The following is a 20,580-nucleotide window of genomic DNA, read 5'->3' on the forward strand; positions in this document are numbered from 1 at the left end:
ACTTGTATATGCTTATGAACAAGTATATGGAATCAATGGTACGAATCTTAATTTTCTTTTAAAAAAGGCACATAATTCAAATCTTGTAATCGATGAATATATAGAATTATGTGTAAATAAAATCCAATCTGACTCGACCAGAAATTGGAGGGCCTAACTAAAAATTGTAAGATAAAATGATTGTTTTCCATGAGTTACCCAATTCCACAACTTTATGTGTTCCAACATTTATTAAAGATGAGCAAAATTGTTGGGGTCAATCTAATAATAAAATATAAAAAAAGAAAATAAGTTACACCACTATAGATGACAAATGAGGCCATCCCTTGAGACAGCTTAAATCATTGGTGGTCCTCTTCCCATAAATGCATTGTTGTCCCACTCTCATCCTTCACTTCACTTCACTCCTCTTCTTTTTTTTTTTTTTTCTTATCCTGCAAACCACAATTCTATACCTTTTGTCTAAACTACACACTAAACATAATCTTGATATTAAAAAAGAAAAAAAGAAAAAGAAAGAAACATGGATTGAATTTGTAACAAAATTAAGGAAAAACATGGGAGAGGAGGTGGAATATTGGAGCAGAGAAGAAGAGAAGGCCTTTGAGAATGGGATTGCAATGCATTGGATTGAAGATGAAGAGAACAAGAATCCCACTTGGAACAAGATTGCTTCAATGGTTCCCACCAAAAGTATTCAACAGTTGAAGAATCATTACAAGATTTTGGTGGAAGATGTTGCTGATATTGAAGCTGGGAATGTTTCATTGCCCAAGTACTCTGCCGAGATGCTCACACCTCCTGCATTAGCAACGGCAACTAATAACCACCGGGATCGGTGTCGTGATAAAGATAAACGATTCGCAAAATATAATTTCTCCGCAGTACTAGCGGCGAATAGCCACGACTCGACCTCGGCCTCGTCAGGTAAAGGAGGAGGAGGAGGAGTATCGTCATCTTCCACCACTAGGTCGGAACAAGAACGTCGAAAAGGGATTCCGTGGACCGAAGAAGAGCACAGGTACGTTTAGTTTTCGATTCTTCTTGTGTTATATCTGATGGCATCATCAATACTTGATGAGAATTGTGCCGTTGTAGTTTTTAAATATCCGAATTCAAGGCTTTTAAAGTAAGAAGTATCTTGGAAACTAGGGGGATTGATAAAAAGATTGTTTGAATTCAGGTTATTTTTGCTCGGATTAGACAAGTTTGGTAAAGGGGATTGGAGAAGTATTTCTAGAAACTACGTTGTTTCAAGGACACCAACACAAGTTGCAAGCCATGCTCAGAAGTACTTCATTCGTCTCAACTCTATGAATAGAGACAGAAGGAGATCGAGCATCCATGACATAACAAGTATCAGTATGGGCGACGATATTTCGTCGTCCCCCTCCGTTCAGCAACCGCCTCCGATCACCGGCCAACAGCAGATGAATCCAACCTCGAATGCAATGAAACATCATAACATGCAAATTTACGGGACGGGTCATGCCCCGATGGGACATCCGGTGACTTCGAGTGCCCACATGGCTCATCCTGCTGTAGTTGGCACTCCTGTCATGATGCCTCCGGGGCATCCTCACCATCATCTTCCACCGTATGTTCTTCCGGTCGCATATCCAATGCCACCTCCGCCTCCGCCTCAACACCAATAACAAACTTAAGCTAACATACGACTTGTGCCTTCATTTCTTTTATTTCAATGGTACGTTTCCAATTATTTGCAGAAGCGGACCTTAGCAGGAAGCGTCCCAAATTCCAAATGTTGTGTTCTTGTAGGTCTTTTTGAATAACAAATACATTTAATCCACAGCATTTGCTGATTACTCGTGGCCACACCAAAGGACCAATCTTATTAGTTCTTCTACTTACACATCTCTTTTTTGTTTTTGTTTTTTAAACAAAAAAACATCTCTTAGTTCATATATGTATATGTATATTTTTATGCAAAATGCATTCTTCATAGATCAAGTTTTAGAGCATTTTAATGCAAGATTGTCAGTAAGCATGAAACCAGAAATCCCACAGTACCAGAATGATTTAATTCAACATCTAAATCAGTTAAACACATGGATCAATTTATACTCTGATACTAGCCATCAATTTCTGATATCAATTCAAAAATTCACTTAGTTAGGCAGTCGCAACTCGGATAATAATAGGACCTGATTCTGATTAAAGCCGGTAACAAGAACTAACAGAGTTACCAAAAAGGTTACATGAATAACAACACAGTCTGAAGTGCACAGAAAAATCTTTCCATAAAACCTATGTAGTGCATCAAATAAGTTAGTAACAGAAAAAGGACTGTTAGTTGTAGCCTTTAAAATGGTCGAGAGATAAATTCTTGCACCAGACTCGATATAGCCACCTTCTGCGTCCCCATTTCCACCACGTCGGGCCCATCGAGCATCTTCTCTTTCTCTTCGATAACAGTTCTGCTGCATGTCACTTCCATATTTATACTCGCAACTTAATGCAAAATTGCATATACAGAATAGATATGATATGAAGTAAGAACCGATTCTAACCCCACCCCATCTTTTCACTCAGCAAAACCCCATCTAAATAACATTTCATGAATCGGTCCACCAAATTAAGATCAATAATAGTCCACCAAATTAAGATCAACCAGGATCAGACACTCTATTAAAATTAAAATAAGGATATTGAACATAAATTTTGCATACAACATCCAGATTGAGTAGTTCTTGATGTATTGAAAGCTAAAAGAGGTGCAGTTTTCATGTTCACTTTTTCTCTGAAAAATGAATTACAGAACCAAGAATAATATTAAGAAAAAATGCATCTCTCTCTCTTCGCAAAACAGCCGATGTTTTGTGTAGTGATCTTTTTGGAAGAACATTTGCATTGTTCCAGGGGATTGGATGGACAGTAACTTAGTTCACAGTTAATACCCCATGTGATGGTAACAATGGGAGTGAATTATCAAATGTTCAGACTAGACAAGTGTCATATTATGTGGAATCATCTAATCGATTATCTTGTGAATAAACCGATAAAACTAAGGACAAATTTTAGGAACAATATTGAAGATTCTTGACAGCTCATGGTTGAAGTTGTCAACTAAAATAAGAAAAATGGGACACAATAGTGATAACGAAAAAAAGCAAGATTTACTGGTAATCTAGCCAAAACAGATGTCCACATTGGTAAGTTTGCCCATGCTTTGAGGCTAAGTCCCTTCTACTTGATTTGATCAATTTGACACCATTCAATCAGATAAATGTGCGTGCACTCCTGGCACCCCGCTTAATTTGTATTTGTCTGACTTGATTCTATATGGTGCAATACTGCAATTGGATGTGTTTATGCTATCATATGCTCATATTGGCGTGTGATCAGGGCTGACTCTTCAAGCATAGTCAAGACTCATATTTAAGCATTTAATCCAGTTGTACACATGCTAGGTTAACTCATCCATAGTAAGACCATCTTCCAGGTAACCATGCTCAGGTGGGGGAGGGACAGAGGAAGTTGGTGTGTGATGTCTGTCTGAGTTGGTGAGGCTTGGGTCACTATGTTTTGACTTTTTATAGACTGCATATATGCTTTGTATCTTAAGGGTTTGTCAGTAGGTCCTAGTTTTAGAGGGTTATGTGTCTCTCTTTTACAGGAGATGAACTAAATTCTTCCAAACACTTGCCTCGATGCAAACTTTTCAAGCAAAAGAAGTATCCCGCTCAGACGTTTGTATCCTTGTTTAATCGATATATTCGCCTCTCTCAATATGGGTATATTCAAGCTTCAAATCAAACGGAATCACTTTTTTATGGGAAAATCAAACGAAATCACCTGTGTACTGAAGATCAAAAGGTTCAATATGTGATGTCCCTAGTCTTAAAAATTCAATACGGACAGAGGACACTGCTCATATGTAGGATAAATGTTGGTTTTCTATCGTGATCAAACTTTTAGCTCGTTCCTGAACTTCATTCATACTATAGTTGATAGCGAAACCAAGCTTTTTCGTACTCCTCATTGGGTTTCAAGTTGAGATGATTCACTAAATGATTTAAGGGTGCATCATCCAAGCTTACCAAGTATCGATATTGTATTGCCATATCTTTTCTATGTAGACCTCATATCTAGCATTTGTAACGCTCCAACTAATTTTAATTGAATCCTTTTCAATCAAGGAGGTATAGTTGACAGCAATGGGATATAAATTATTATCCTTCATTCGACAGGTTAAGAATGGAAATGAAGCAAGGAGAAATTCACCACAAAAGTGAGATTCACATTCCAGGGACATTAAAAGGGTCATGAAAAGTTTATATACTAACTTCTATCCAGGAGAGCAGAACATCCCCATTCTGATTGCAACTTCAAAAATTTGGGCTCAAGCGAAGGCCAATACTTCATCTGAATTTGTAAGACTTCAAGAACGGTTCGCAATCCAGCCTTGGTGGGTATAACTTGATCTACATTATGTTCAGGACTATCACCAAGTAAGACCTACAAATGAGGAATACCCAAACATGATTATGTAAGCTGCCACGAATCACATAAATTAGGAAAAAACAGAAGAATCCCCACCAACATTACTTAGAAAGAAAGAGAACACACATCACAGATGGTATAGAAAGATTATTCATAACAGGCTCCCACAACTGACAGACACATTTCTCAGAAATGAACAGAATGAGGAAGCAAATGGGCCACTGATCAATTAAATGGAATTAACCTCACATGGGATAAGAGTTTATTGGCATATTAATGTTACCTTAACAACTGCGGTAGCAGATGATGAAATGGAGCGAAGATTGTACCTGTAAAATACAATAACATATTAAGAAGGAGAAAAAAAAAACTCATGAAGAAGCGATAAAATATCGAGCAAAATGTAAAACAAAAACAACAAAGTTAAGAAGAAATGTCACTAAATAAGCAGATGAACACTTAAATGCCATTTAATTGGTGAGATGAGGTAGCATGAATAAGTAACCAACCCGCCCTCAAGGATGACCAGTAACTTTCCACCAGATAGGGCACTGCACATCTGTGTCATCTGTGCATAGCCAGTAGGGGTGACCTAAGAAAGTAAAACAATATAAACACAATGGAAATAACAAAACAGGAGAAATGGGAGTCAATATGAGAAATAAACGTTGATTTTGAAGCTTATAGTAAGACGCTGTGATGCAAACAACTAGAAAGCATACGAGGGACAGGATATTTTCAGGGAATGATTAGTCCTTCACAAAAGAAAGGGAAAAGGTCAGTTATATTTCCTTGGCCTTTTTAATTCATTGTTAAGATGAGATATACTTACCTCACTCTGAACTAGGAAATTGACTACTGATAAATAAAGTAAGCAGGATCCACAAGTAATTGATACTTCTCTATGATACCTAGCTCAAAGGGACACATAAATCTCTTTATCACACGAATTGATGAAACATCCAGAAACTATTTAATGTCAAATTTGTAGGCATACATGTTCAGTATCAACCAAGACAATCTGCTTCTAAGCCCCCAAATAAATTGCCATTGAACCTACACTTTACCCCAAATTGGCTAAAAAAAACATTGTTTTTTTTCCTATAAATGAATGCTCACTCATCTAAATTGGCAATATAGAGAACCTAGTAGCAGCTTCACCTCAGTTTGAATTATAGTAAATATCATTACATATCAACGGTGCATACATACAAAATATAAAATGGGACATTTTGCTTCTAAATGTTTCTGGTCGGACTAAAAGACGCCACTTTGCTTACCAAAAGTAGTTGCTTCGACACCCATAGTAAATATTAAACTATTAGATGATATATTTCTCTGAAAAGAGGGTGGTATGATATATTTTAAGGGTAATATGCCGGAGATGAGCTTTGGCAGTAAAAAATAACCAAGCAAATAAAGGAATCTTTTGGCAGTGAAAGATAACCATGAAAATAAAGGAACACGTAGAACTCTAAAATGCTGTACTAAAAGCATCACTGCAATTGTTGCAACAGTCATATTGTTATATGAACATAATTGATTTGATTTTACTGTGCTGTGCATCACACATGCAATAGAGCATATTTTGATAATGTTACTAGACAATTAGAGCACAAAAGGAATCTTTTCAGCATTAATAGACACATCAAAAGATACACAAATTTAAAGCTTAAGAATTTGTGATTTTTCAACTTAACAAAGTATGGATTGAAATCATTTCATTTCATAACCCAATATTTCAGTTAAAACTGCAATTTTCTTAGTTGTTATATCAATTAGATTTACAGATGGTCATAAAATTATGCATTAACTGCTACATGTGATTTCATTTGTTGCAGAAAAACAAAACTAAAAACCTCAAGTCATTCATAAAATGCAGCTCACACGTGCCCAACATGGATCTTCCTAGTGATATTAAAAACTTTCCTGAAATAAACAATTTCTTACATCACAGCAGCCAAGAGGATCTCCACGTGCAGCATCAAATCCAGCAGAAATTATTGTAAAATCTGGGTCAAACTCAGAAGCTGCATACCATCAAAACCCAAACAACATCAGCAGGAGCAAATTAATTATCAGGATCACTAAAGTATTATTCACAAGGCATCATGTAAAAGCAAACAGTAAAGTTTCTCCTATTTAAATTAGGTAATGAAATTAAAAGATAACAAGCAGAAAAACCGGAATTGTGAAAGTTGTGGCAAGAACTAGCTGTAGCTAGTGAGATCGCATTAATACAAAAAACATCCTCAGCCCAAAAGCAATTGCTCCAGCGAATTTATTATCTTTCTTTACCCAAGGTAAATATATTTGGGAAGAACAGTAATAAAATAAAATATAAGGTTGGAATACAACTTCAGCAAACTTCCACAGTACATTTTGGAATCTGGTTTTATCTGGAAGAATGCATGCAAAAAGCAGGTACCTAAAAAATCCAAAATAGATTTTAATATTCTATATCACCAACTACAACATTCTATGGCATTGTAAAAAGTAGAATATAGCTGAATCATGTCTACACTATATTATTAATTACTATACTGTACAGAAGAGGGATTGATAACAACTAGTTTGGTATGTTTTACTGGTGCAGTTCCAAAAATTACCCGTGTCTTTTTGCAAGTGGGGATAATCAAGACCGAAAAAATAATTTTGAGTCCAGAGTCAAAATAACTACGTTTAATAGTTTCAACCTCTATTGTTTCCATCTTTCTTATTTTCTCAGCAAATGGTTCTTTGAAACAAAGTATTAACTTCCGATACAAATGGTTTAAAGCTTTTTAAATAAAATTTCTTTCAATATATAACGTGTTACGAACATGTATTGCATGTGTACCGATCTTAGTATCAAGAATGGCCATGATCTGGAATCAAATTTGATTCTGGTTACATTATGAAATATAATTTAGCCGTAGAAAAGATTTTGTACCATATTTATCATTGGATATTTTTACCTACATTAAGAGAGAATTTTTGCAATCTAAACTAAATGCAAATAATAACAATTTTAAACCTTTAGCATTTTGTCGTGCAGACAAGTGTCTACGACCGACCATGTAAATTGTGTGTTGTATAGCATCATCCCTTCAATATGTTTATTCTATTTGGAAACATGGTATCAAAGCTATGAAGTTTGATCCAGGGTGTTTCACCACATGTATTGTCTAAAAATCTACTTCAACTCACTATTAATGTGCACGATAGCAACAAAAAGCTTCAGGTTATAATTCATGTAACCATACAAGGCATAAAAGTTACCCTTATGGCTGCCCAAGTATTTGGTTGGAGTTTGAAACCGCTTGTGATTTTTTCAACTACCTATTTGATTTATCCTTTTGTAAGCATAAGTATGCAGATCTCGCTTTGCTGCTCAACCGAGGATCACCCTTGCCTGTTTGTTATGTCTGTCTTATTTTAGAATGTACTAACGTGCAAAATTTTCTTGAGAATTTTTTGTGCTTCAAGGTGAACCTTCAATCAGATTTCCACGTTCAACTTGAGAATTATCAGAAATCGAATATTCGATTATGATATATTTTACCAATATAAAGGGGTGATAAATTGTAATGTAGACTAAGAGAGATAAATAAAAGTTTTGGCTCTTTAAGTATTATTTCATGGAAATAAGCCCACTATGGCCTAGCTACCCGAATTCCATGTTGTATCGTGTTTTCTCTTGGATAGATATATTCTATTTAAAATTCAGCGATACTCTTTATTCAGCTTAATCATGCTCAAACTCAATGTACCGAAGTGAAGTGATGAACAATTTCAATGCATTACAATCTTCACAAAACACCAAAGAGAGAAGATAACTTTACAAGTGAAATGTTGAGTAAATTACTAGGGTGATGTCGCAAACAGAAAATGGTCAAAAGACTCGCAACAGTTTTGGGAATTTTAGTTCTAATGAGAAAGAAAAGGTACAAAGTTTACTCACAAAAATGAAGTTTGGAACCATGATATTGACTTTCAAGTTAAGATACATTGCATGTAATCTTGTTTAAATACAGCCGTGTTGAATATTTAAAAAATAAGGGCAATACTTTATATGAATTAAATAGAGCTACACCCTTCATCACATAAAATAACAAGACTTGAGCAAATTCTTTTTGTATCTGACCGTGAATGAAACTAAAAAAAATCCCAAAAAGTTCAATATTCAACATGATCCTGGGAGTAAACTACTTGATAAGATACACAAAACATGACCAAGTTCAGATACACTATAGAAAAAGAGTAAAATGACATAACCTATAGGCATCACTACTTGCTGAAATGCAAAGATGTAGTCATTATCACCAACTCCTCCACAACTCCATGGAATATTTACACAGTATCCTTCCGCGTCCATTGTACCAACCTGAAATAGTGATAACGAATGGGTCAATTTCTCATTGATTCATTAAATAGAGTCATAAATTTTGAAAATATATACAAATGAGAAATGAAAAATCATGAGTCTGCTCGAGTAGGTTAATATGCAAACAAACATTGACAACTTCATTCCGTTACTTTTTACCAAATAAAGATCGAATATCATTTGTTACTTTTTATGAGTTTCAAAAACATTGTACTGGGCTACATAAAAAGAGTTCGAACTCTGCCTAGATAAGGTAGTTAAAGAACATAAATCAAAGTAAAATAAGTGGAACTACTATTGCTTACTATATCAATTAAATGCATTTCTAAATTCAGGGACAGTAAGCATTTTTCCCATGCCAAGAAACAGGATTCGAGTTGATGGCATTATTAAGTTGAAAGCAATTATCGTTGTTTCCACAAACAAAATTTGAAGCAATAAAATATTATTCGATAGCTTTTTCTGTTATTCGCTATCAGGGAAAAGCCAGTCACTGGGACAATTAAAAAATAAAAAAACACAAAACCTCCTATCACTAAATAAAAAATTTGAATCAAAACAGGATTTCAGCGCAAAGTTTGCGGCTGTCTTATGCTGCTGTCTTGTAAGTTCTGAGCTCAATAAAGCTCAATCAGAGCAATGAAATAGATGCGGGCCTCAAAATATTTTAAGCAAATGACTTGATACCAAGGGCACCAGGCCATATGTGAAGAAAAAGTCAAAAACAATTGTGTCAGTACATAAAAATGGTAGCCTCCAGGGGTCAATAAGTAATGGGTAGTGCCACTACCTCATCTGCAGCTCCAGTACCAGGATAAAACTTTCCACCCTCGTGTCTATGCAAGGATACATACAAAACCTAAAGAATTGATAAAATCATCATGCATCCAAAGTTTCTGTGGGGAAAATGTATTTCAAAATAGAAAACAAAACTTGTAACAAAATGTAAATGAAAATGCTCACATGAGAGTGTCTTAATATAAATTCTTTTTCGAGTAAATCAACACTTTATAGATATATCATAACATAGCATCAAGATACAGATTGATGTTTCATTGAGATATCAACAGAACACATAATTTGAACATAATTCAAAGATTCTCGCGGTTTCTTTAGTCGGTCACCTTGAGCATATGTATAGTTGCAGCAAAGTAGGACATACACTTGACGTGGAGGCCAAGCAACCGCAAACAAGCGGCAGTTTATATAAATGTTTAATTGGGTGAAAAACAAAGTAAATGTGGTTCTAGTGAACTGGACAGGCACTATATCTAGAAGTGGAATCAAGTCGCGATAACTGGTTAGAATTTTTTTGTCGGAAAAGATAATAGATATTATATTAAAAAAGAAGAAGAATTTAAATTAAAAAAATGGGCTAGAGATCCACACATGATAAAGTTTTTTTTTTTGGATAGGAAACGAAATATATTCATAAAGATGTAAAAGGTTATAAATACAAAACGTGGACCAGAGGTCCACACAAAAAAGAGATAAAAGCCGGAGTCAAACTAGCACAATATAAGACTTCAATCCCTATACAAATTAGTAGCTGAAAAGTCCATGAACTCCGTAGTCTTCGAAGCCAAAACCGCAAAACGGAACTGTAAATCTGATCTTGTCCCAGCAATCGCCAACCGATTCTTCCCCATTATAAAAAATTCTCTTGTTACTCTCCAACCAAACCATCCAACCTATACAATGAAGTATGAACTAGCACGTTCCAAAAATTCTACCTCTACTGCCCAAACAACATCAAAGATTTGCTTCAAATAAATTCCGAACTGATCTAGGGAATACCCATACCAATATTCCAAACGCAACTCCTCCAAAGCTTTGAATGAGAGAGCAATCGTAAAATGGCAACGAATGAGCAAATGATCCCAAGCTTCTACCTCTTGCCTAGACAACACACAAACCAACTCGGGCACAGTGAAGAAGCAGAAAATCTCTTTTGCATCATCTCGCAAATCGGTAGTTTTCCAAGCACAACAGTCCACGAGAATACTTGAACCTTAAACGGGATTGGCGCTTTCCAAATAAAAGGATAAAGAGAAAAATACGGAGAACTACTTTCTGGAAATAAGGATAGAAAAAAAGATTTTACCGAGAAGAGCCCTGAAGAATACAATTCCTAATATCATCAGCTCCCTCAATAAAACTAACTCTGTCTAAAGACTCCAACAGCGCACTCAACTCTAACACCTCATTATCTCTCAAAATCCCGACGGAAGTACAAATTCCAAGAACGATTTTGAGAGTTGTGAAACGAGTCTGTCTGGAAAAAGGAAGAGATCGGCTGATTATGAACCAAGGAAATCTGGAATAAAGATGGATAAAGTTCCTGAAAAGAAGAATCCCCCACCACTTCTCCTCCCAAAATCTGATTTTATTTCCACCTCATACCACCACCTTCACTGACCGGAGAAAAGCCGAGTATATCTTCGAAATAAATTTCCAAGGACTGCTAAACGCGACATTCCTGGCCAAGCCCGCATCCCACTCATTATCTTGTAAACCATATTTGCTAATCACAATTCACAATCTTCTTCCACAAAAACTCTCACGCTGCAGAATCTCCACCACCAATTCTCAAACCCCCTTTCTCCTTTGGTTTGCAAACCTGATCCCACGTGATAAAGTGGCAATGCTTCTCCCTATCAGAACCATCCCACAAGAATCATAAATTTCTCCATGTCTTCCGCTATCCCCTGAGGGATCCTGAATAATGATAAAAAAAATACAATGGTAGAGCATTCAACACTGCTGAAATAAGAGTAAGTCTACCTCCTTTTGATAGAAACGCTTTCTTTCAACTCGCTAGCTTCTTAGACAGCTTCACCATAACTGGCTCCCAAAAAGAAGCTTTTTAAGGATTCCCGCCTAAAGGAACGAGCCCCCAAATATGTAATGGGCCAAGTCCCTATCGCACAACCAATATCCTTTGCTAATTCTTCCACTTCCTCTACCTCTTGATTGACCCCCAACAAAGCGTTTTTTACTCAAATTGGTCTTTAATCCTGACATCTCACAAAAAGAATGCAGGATCTCCACCAGAAAATTTAAGTGATTATCATTTTTTACAAAGAACAGTGAATCATATGCGAACTGAATGTGCGAAATTTCAACCCTATCTCTACCTACTACCCAACCTTGAATTAGCTCCAACGCCTTCGCCTTATCGATCATTCTTCCAATCACACCCACAACCAAATTGAACAAAAAAGGGGAGAGTTGATCTCCCTGTCTAAGTCTTTTTTCCCCCTTGAATTTACCCCTCGGCCTACCATTGATGATAATCGAAAAAAACACATTGGAAAGACACTCTCTAATCCATCTCATCCACCTATCCCCAAAACCTTTCTTCCTTAACACAAAATCAAAGAAACTCCAATCAACATTGTCGTAAGCCTTCTCAAAATCCACCTTAAACACTCAACCACTCCTCTTCTTAATCCTAAATTCCTCCACTAACTCATTTGCTATAAGACAACAATCAAGAATTTTCCTGCCTTCGACGAAAACACTCTGAGAACTTGCTATAGTTCTAGGCGATACCTTCTTTAGTCTCGATGCCAGAACTTTTGCGACGATTTTATCAAAACTAGTGACCAGGTTGATAGAGCGAAAGTCTTTAACTTAAACATCTTCTTGATTTTTCGGTATCAAACATAAAGTATGTTGCATGTATACGGATACGGGTATCGTATCGGATACGACACAGATAGGGCGATACGGAAAATTTTGAAAATACAAGACCCGATACGGCTAGGATACGGCTATGTAGCATGGGTACTTTGAAAAAAAAATATTTGGAGTATCGGGTACGGGTACGACATGCGGATACGCGTGTCGGATACGGCAAAACCCGTGTCGTTGACTTTTTTCAAGTTTGACCAGGTGGGGACGGCTTGGGTACAGCTTGGTTACGTTTTCTGGGTAAGTTTGGCTCAAATCGCAAAAAATTGAAAATTTTAAGGGTGCAATTGAAAAGTGAGAAATATATGAGGACTTTTTTTAATAAATATATTAATATCAATTGGGCTTAAAAAAGCCCTAAATCTTCTATTTTTTCTTCGATCGTTCCTCTTTCCCACTTTCTGCTTCTCGTCGTCTATCATCACCAACCCACTGCTTGAAGCTTTCCGCTCGCCGCTCGCCGCTCGCCACCGCCGGACGCAGCCCTCTACTCTCCAGTTTCAAGTTCTTGATCGGCCTTAATACTGAATTTATATAGATATATATAATATTTTTTAATCATAGCCGTATCCTAGCCGTATCGTGTCCTATAATTTCAAAATTTCCCGTATTGCCGTACCCGTATCGTATCTGATCCGATACCCGTACCCGTATCCATGCGACATAGGGATACGGTGATTATTAAAAAAATATAAAAATATTACACATATAAATAACGAGAGCAAGAAAGAATGAGTGGTGTTGTGATGATCGATGATGAAAGAACGAGAGCAGGAAAGAAACGGGAACGAGAAAGACCGAAGAACGATGACTAATTTAGGGCTTTTTTAGGCCCAATTCATTTTAATTTATTTATTAATTAGTCTCCAGAAGTTTATTGTTTTTCAATTTAACCCTTGAAACTTTTAATTTTTTGCAATTGAACACAAACGTATCCGGAAACGTGTCCCAGCCGTGTCCTATCCATATCCTAGTCGTATCCAACTAGTCAAATATTAAAAAAGTCAATGACACGGGTTTTGCCGTTTCTTACACGCGTATATACGTGTCGTGTCCGTGTCCAACTCCGACACTTCAAAAAAAAATTTTGGAGTGTCCATGCTACATAGAACATAAATATGTTTCACTTGTAATGCCATTGGTGATACCCCCTCGAAGAATTCATCGAAAACCTTCCTCAACTCCCCCTTTACAATGTCCCAACATTCCTGGCAAACTGCCAAAGTGAATCCACGGGGTCTCGGTCACTTTCCCCCTCATGATAAAGTTAAACAAGTTAGAATTACTCATCGGCGTCAATTCCATTTGTTCGATTTGAACTCTTTTATTCTTTGTAATGTTGAGTAAACTAGTAATGATTATGTTTTCCATAAATACAATAGCATCATTTTTAGTGGCTCTATACTCCTCCCCGCAAACAATGAGAACTGACATGATATAATCGTACAAAAAATTTAGGGCACCAAACATGAATTTTTACTTCACCACTTACACTAGTTTGTTAGATTTAATTCAAATGGATTTATAATGGGTTAAGTAAATCAAAGTTAAAGGTTTGACATTGACACATAGCATACCGATTTGTTGTTCTCAAATATTTCTTGGGTTCCGTTGCCATGATGAACATCCTGCAGGGTTCGCAAAGCCATAAATATTAAGAAAATGATCCATAAAAAAGAATATTTCATAGGTTAAGATTAGTCCAATTACCCAGTCAATGATCAAGACCTTCTTTGCTCCAGCTCTCTGAGCTGCTGATGCAGCAATAGCCGCATTATTATGCAGGCAAAAACCCATGGCCTGTTTTACACATGCGTGATGGCCAGGAGGACGGACCTGACTCATTGGAGATGGATGAGGATATATGCATGCAAATACTTTTCTGTCGAACTAGTTAAAATTTTCTTTATACTTAAAATTTTCGAAGCAAGACATTTAAAAACTTCACAATGTTCTCTTACCAGAGCAAAACCATTTTTAGCACTTCCGGAAAATATGGATGTCGCAAGATCAAAACATAACCCAGCAGCAAGCCTGGCTGCACATGCTGAATACTGATTTGCATATGTATCGGGTGTGAAATAGCTGAAAATAAGGGATATAAAATGTTTATTTTGATATGAACAGACTTTAACATACTGGACACACACCTAGACATCTTTTGTACAAACTTATGATGCAATAAAACAGATCATGTCAGACGTAGCAACCTTGGTCCAGCTCACAAATATATACTGCATTATCAAGCTCTAACTGTACACGAGATATTTGACTATTTATACAAGTTGTGCTAGATATATCACAATCAGGCTTTCACTTTGTGTGTTCGCAGTTCGTAGAACAAAGATCAATTGATTCTAAAAGATCAAAACAATACAAGGAAATAGACATATTACTCAAGATTAACTCTTCGGATATTACACCAAGTTCTATTTCCTCCAATCATGACAACTTAAATTAAATCTATTGATGATTTCACATATTACCAAAGATTAACTCTTCGAATTTGATCTTATTGCTGGCCACTTTAAATACTAACCTACTGACAATTTGAGATATGGCACTGGTACACATGTCCAATCATATTAGCTGTTTTGAACTAATGATTAAACTGCCAGCTTACAGACATCATGCTACATGTGTTTAGTTAGTTATTTTGGTTCCTGGAAATCGAAATGGTTTTAAAATGTTCGATCAAAAATCCATAAACAAATGAATTAATAAAAACACATTATTCAAATCCAAATAAATTGTCAAATTAAAGAAAGAACGAAACCTAGAACTTGAATTAACACATCAAAATAAAGGATAAAATTTAATGTAACACCAGATTCTCTTCAAATCATGCAATTGCTGGCATGGCAGAGTAATTATTTCTTCACTTAATTCATTTTATTCTTGCTTTAGCATTTCACTTTCACAAGAAGAGTTCTTTATGCAAAGTTCACAATCATCAATTTAATAATGATCACAGTTAATTTTAATAAATAGCGAATTCACTTGTATTTGCATCTATACAAGAAATAGATTTGTACATTTGTTAGGTCTTAATTTAATAATCCACCACTGCATTCAGCTAATGAAATGGATGCTAAACAATAACCCGAGATGCAAACAAATTTAGAGCAAAAAAGTACATAGTGAAACTTAGGCAGGAATATCTATATAAAGTTGCAATACCTAGAGTACAAGTGGCTTGTAAGTTCAACCGCGTCAATATTCTTGAGAGAGTGGACCTAATATCTCCAAATAAATCATATAATTACATACATGCATACTCTGAAAAGCAAAGCAACTGCTACAATTATCAGAGAACCAAATGGCCTGAAATTTACAAGTGCTGGGACAGTGTGTCTGTGTGTGTGTATTCCACCAAATTTTTAGGTGCAACAATCCAAAATCACAATTTATCAAGCAGTCCAAAGTGTAAATCTGAAAGCTTAAAAGAATGAAACAAATAGTCTGTGGGGAAAAGAGAACGGAAATGCTAAGCATTCAAGGCTTCAAGCAGTCTGACATGTTGCCATCACAAAATTTTGGGCAGATTGAAATGTGGAGTCTGAAATGCTCTATTTATTTTGAGTTCTCACTTTTGGTCGGGCTCTCATGTGGTTGGTAGATGAAATAGAAGGACTAATTGTACAGGGATGAGGGACCCGGGAAGAGTTAGAGAATTTTCATAGTGGGACAGTTGAACAATTGTGTCATATTTATATTCTCAGATGTTCAAAAGTACTCAAATAATTTGTACCAAAGATTATTGTCCAGTAAATGATATTTGAGTACATACATACATACATATGTTATGAACTTATGATGCTTCTATACATTTGGAATACACATTTTTAAAGTTATGAGATGATTTAATTGAACTTGATTACGCCATAACACAGAATCATCTTCTGGGACTGCTCCAATACTATAAGTTTCGCTTGATCACAACCCATATCCTCAAGAAAATATTGAAAATTATTCGGCAGCAGCAGCATATCTTTAAAATACATAATGCGAGAAATGGCCACTCTGGTGCCACATCACTAGCTTACAATTTTGTAAAATATATCGACAAGAATTAACATGACAGGGATTTTGCTACAGAAATTCAGAGAAAGGGCTTTATATGACGAAGATGATACAGACTGAATTAAGTTCATTGAAAATGCATTGGTGAAACTATATTACCATTTGGAGTTCTTCACGTGTGATTTCTCTAGCTGAAATCGGACTGCACCGTCCCGGAAATATACCTATCATGTTTCCAGAAGGGAAGAAGCACCGGTTTCTTATCAGCCAATAACCAAAGAGGTATTAACAAATGTACTGCATCATAACATCGACAAGAAACTATATGCATCCTAATTAATCTTTCGGTTAGAAGAGGTTGTGATTATTGCAAGAATGTGCCATGCAAACCTGTAGCAGCAAGGCTGGCAGCAATAGCTCGAAGACGATCGGGTCTCTCAGCATGAGGACGGGACTTCATTTCAACCTTTTCAAACAAATAGAACATAAGAAAGATGTTGATTTCTAACAAAAGTAATGACTAGGAATTTCTGAACTATTAGATAAATTGTGAGCCTCGAGGAAACCTAAAAATAAGTAGACCAATACCACCTTATTCCCAGTATCACTTCTCAAGGGCTTACAAGTTTTGTAATTGATAATGGCAGAGAATATTATACGAAATAGAAAAGTATAAAATTAGCAGAATGATACAAAATGATAGATAAAAAAAATACCCAAAAACAAATAAACATATTCAGATCGGAAGAGGACAGGATGGAACAGGAAATTACTCAATGATTTTCAACTGCTACTAGATAAAGGTAGAACAGATTGTGGTTATGTGAAAAACACTTGTAAAGTAAAATGTTTTCCAAAACTACCATACTTCGTCATGAAGCAGCATTCTCTCATCAAATCCTATAGCAGTCTGGCTGTCTGCCACGATACCTTTCAGTCGGAGATCTACATGATGTTCAAATAAAGAAATAAATCATTTCTTCAAGAAAATTTGAGAGTGAGGGTATTCCCAATAGAAGTTTAAAGTTACAAACCACGGTGTCCATGCAATTAAATAATAGATGTATATGAACCACATTTTAACAAGTTTCAATTTCATCATTATTTGGTTTCTTAGGACTGTCCGGAATGACTCAAATCATTGTAGTATACAGGTCGCCTTTTGTAGAATTTAGCTTCAGATTTGGCGAGTCTTGCGTACTGTTCTGGCTTCTGAGGCACTATCTTGGAAGCATTGAAATGGATATACTAATGCTGCCCTGGTTCTTGGCTTTCCTACGACTTGCCTTGGGAATTTCTAGGGTTTAATGGAATAAACCTTCGAGTAATGTTTTCAAGATCAATGTTGATGGAAGAAATAATCCTGGTAGACTAATCAGTACGAGGTATTATTGTTCATGATTCTTTTTGACAATCCTTTGGCAATATTTGGTGAATTCATCCGTCCTAATTTGGTGTCCATGCTAATGTTTTGGCTATCCTGAAGGGTAAAAAGAATTTATATTTATCTTTTTCCTACTCTGGATTGAAATAGATTCTCGATCAACCATTAATACTTTGAAATCTGGCAAAACTAGCTGAGGGATCAATTATAAATTCTTGAGAATTTGCTTGTGTTTCTCCTATAATCCAATCCACAGCCACATCTCTTACACTTACCAGGAAGATATAAAGGTTAACTCTCGAGATTAACAAAGAAGTATCTGCTGTCTCGTGAAAATCTATAAACAAGGTATACTTTAGCATAATTCTTTGATATATCGCCGGAGATCTAAGCCTAGTCACATTCTTTTTTCACTTTTATTTGAAAAACAAGAAGAGGTTTGCATAATACCAGCATTCTGGGAAGTTTTCAAGTAGAAAAGAAAAGAAAAAGTAGGAGTAGATCAAACTAATAGTTCAAAAAATTCGACACCTTTTAGCCTGACAGTGGCGTCTGCCTCATTTACAGTTAGACTTTCTTCTTTAGATAAGGGGGAAGCCAGAAACCCATAATTAATTATACCAGATCGTCTATGTTCATCACAGAACTGCATCAACAACACAAAAATTCGGCTCCTTAAAAATAAGAATAAATAACAGATGAAATCAAAAGGACTCCATTCATTATACGATGGAATTCAAACAAGTGTCAACCTCGCAATGCACGCCTGTTCCAAAATTATCCATAGTGCAGTTGACGCAAAACCATTTTGTGATTTTTAAAACATTTTGGTCCTGCGAAGATGGCTCCCAATCACTGTCGTCGTCCTCGTCGTCTTCAAACTCGTAGCTGTTGTTATACATATCTTCTAAAGTAACATCACTACTCCCTTGCCCATTTTCCTGCAAGAACGAAACCGCTATACCCAAAAAAATGCAAGAAATTGTACAAAAATTCAAGAGGAAATGGAAAAGCAAACGAAGGTACTTGCTCCTCCCAATGTTGCTTAAAATGGGAATTGGAAGCGGGAAACGTAGCAGCTTCAGGCTGCTGATCCCTCATGGAATTGGACTCCGAATCGCCATTGGAAAGACGATCTTCAGCCTTTCCGCCCTTGGAATGCTGATTCATTTGTCTTTGCTCGATGGGCGGGGCGGAGGAAGAAAACGGGGAAGCTCCAGTGTTCATCACAAATTACTATTCATTGGTATATGCAGGGGTATGGGCTGAAAATTGCACTTTTCACCCAAGCCATATGAAATTTCAAAATAGTTTTTGGAATTGCTTCAAGAAACCCTTAAACGGTAAGGTCTGGTTGGGTTCTAGGTTATGGGTTTTATCTAAGTATGAGTCCGTTTGGATACAAAAGTTATTGGCTTAAAAAGCAATTAAATATGTCCAGATTTTTAAAATAAAAGCAGAAGCAGTTTTAGTGTTTGGATAAATATTTAAAAAAATGATTTTTTAAATTAAAACATAAGCAAAACGCAAAAAAACCAAAATTTTTTGCTTTTAAAAAAGCACTTATTTGGGCTTAAATAAGTATTTTTTTAAAAAACGTCTATTGTAACCAAACACAACTTTTTAAGAAAAACACTTTTTTTTAAAAAAATAAGTGTTTTTTCTAAACTATCTACTGTTCCCAAACGGGCTCTAAATCATGTATTTGATGGTCAATATTTTTACACATGAGCATAATTAATAAGATATTGTTGATGTGACAAATCATGGGGCATTGAATTTATGGTTAGGGTAAAACTCTTAAGGTAGGTTGAACTCTACCGTCTCGTAGATCTAAAAATGAGTTGCCCGCAGGGGCATATGGGAGTTGGTAAGGTCTGAGGTGACGTGGGAAGAAATTTCTCAGCGTTGCGGGTTCGATTCTTGTGTGAAGAATACTTCCTGCTGAAATATTGTGGTGTATGCTCTGGGGATTGGTCATGTTGCTCTCTTCCTCAGGTCCCTGTTGCTCATACACATCTCTCGATTTAACCTCGCATGAGTCAATGGACCTTTGATTCATGTGAGATGGGGTCCCCTTCGGGGTCAACCGTTTTTTAAAATAAAAAAAAGCTCAAAAAATATTTTCTAAAAGCAATTCAAATATTTTTTAAGTTACCTTTGTCATACTTTATTTTATTATATATATATATATATATATATATATATATGAGTTCTTTTATGGTGCCCAATACTATATGCACACTTCATGTCCACCATGTACAAGTCAACTCATCTATTGTACCAGTCAACACATCTATTGTACATGATGGACATAAAGTGGGCATATAGTGTTGGAAACCATAAAAGAACTATATATATATATATATATATATATATATATATATATATATATATATATATATATATATAAACCATATTCCTATGAAATCGAAGTTAATTACATGTACCTCTCACACATATATGAAATAGTTTTCTCGGGCCTCTCTAGTTTCAACTATGAGAGTTGGCGTCTTACGCAGGTTTTTTGAAGTGTAGTGGGCTCTCGGTTCGCTTTGTCTCTGCGAGAGTGGGGTCGATCTGGTAGTGTGCTCCTCTTGTGGGTGGTCGTTTTCTTTGTTATCTTATGTTGAGGGGGATTTTAGAT

The 20,580-nt window shown here is 36.0% G+C and overlaps 2 protein-coding genes across 3 annotated transcripts; one reads left to right on the forward strand and one right to left on the reverse strand.

The window, feature by feature from the left end:
• The first annotated feature begins 405 nt into the window (after positions 1–405).
• Positions 406–1,826, forward strand: LOC140883296 (transcription factor MYBS1-like). Its single transcript, XM_073289716.1, has 2 exons — positions 406–1,021; positions 1,184–1,826. Exons 1-2 carry the CDS (start codon positions 558–560, stop codon positions 1,653–1,655), a joined length of 936 nt encoding a protein of 311 aa, XP_073145817.1. The 5' UTR covers positions 406–557; the 3' UTR covers positions 1,656–1,826.
• A 255-nt stretch (positions 1,827–2,081) lies between these two features.
• On the reverse strand, positions 2,082–19,228 carry LOC140881556 (histone deacetylase 15-like). Of its 2 annotated transcripts, none has more exons than XM_073286961.1 (17): positions 18,960–19,228; positions 18,686–18,874; positions 18,465–18,579; positions 17,418–17,494; positions 16,940–17,015; positions 16,709–16,773; positions 15,707–15,762; positions 14,488–14,611; positions 14,237–14,362; positions 14,104–14,154; positions 9,621–9,689; positions 8,722–8,830; positions 6,415–6,494; positions 4,974–5,056; positions 4,748–4,793; positions 4,308–4,479; positions 2,082–2,438 (listed from the first exon to the last, which is right to left on the reverse strand). In XM_073286961.1, exons 1-17 carry the CDS (start codon positions 19,158–19,160, stop codon positions 2,311–2,313), a joined length of 1,767 nt encoding a protein of 588 aa, XP_073143062.1. In that variant the 5' UTR covers positions 19,161–19,228; the 3' UTR covers positions 2,082–2,310. The 2 variants fall into 2 exon arrangements, with proteins under 2 accessions (XP_073143062.1, XP_073143061.1); XM_073286960.1 differs by having other exon boundaries at positions 2,082–2,441.
• Positions 19,229–20,580: the final 1,352 nt, after the last annotated feature.

The sequence above is a fragment of the Henckelia pumila genome, chromosome 2 (assembly GCF_033568475.1).
Source record: "Henckelia pumila isolate YLH828 chromosome 2, ASM3356847v2, whole genome shotgun sequence".
In the NCBI taxonomy this organism is placed as follows: Eukaryota; Viridiplantae; Streptophyta; class Magnoliopsida; order Lamiales; family Gesneriaceae; genus Henckelia; species Henckelia pumila.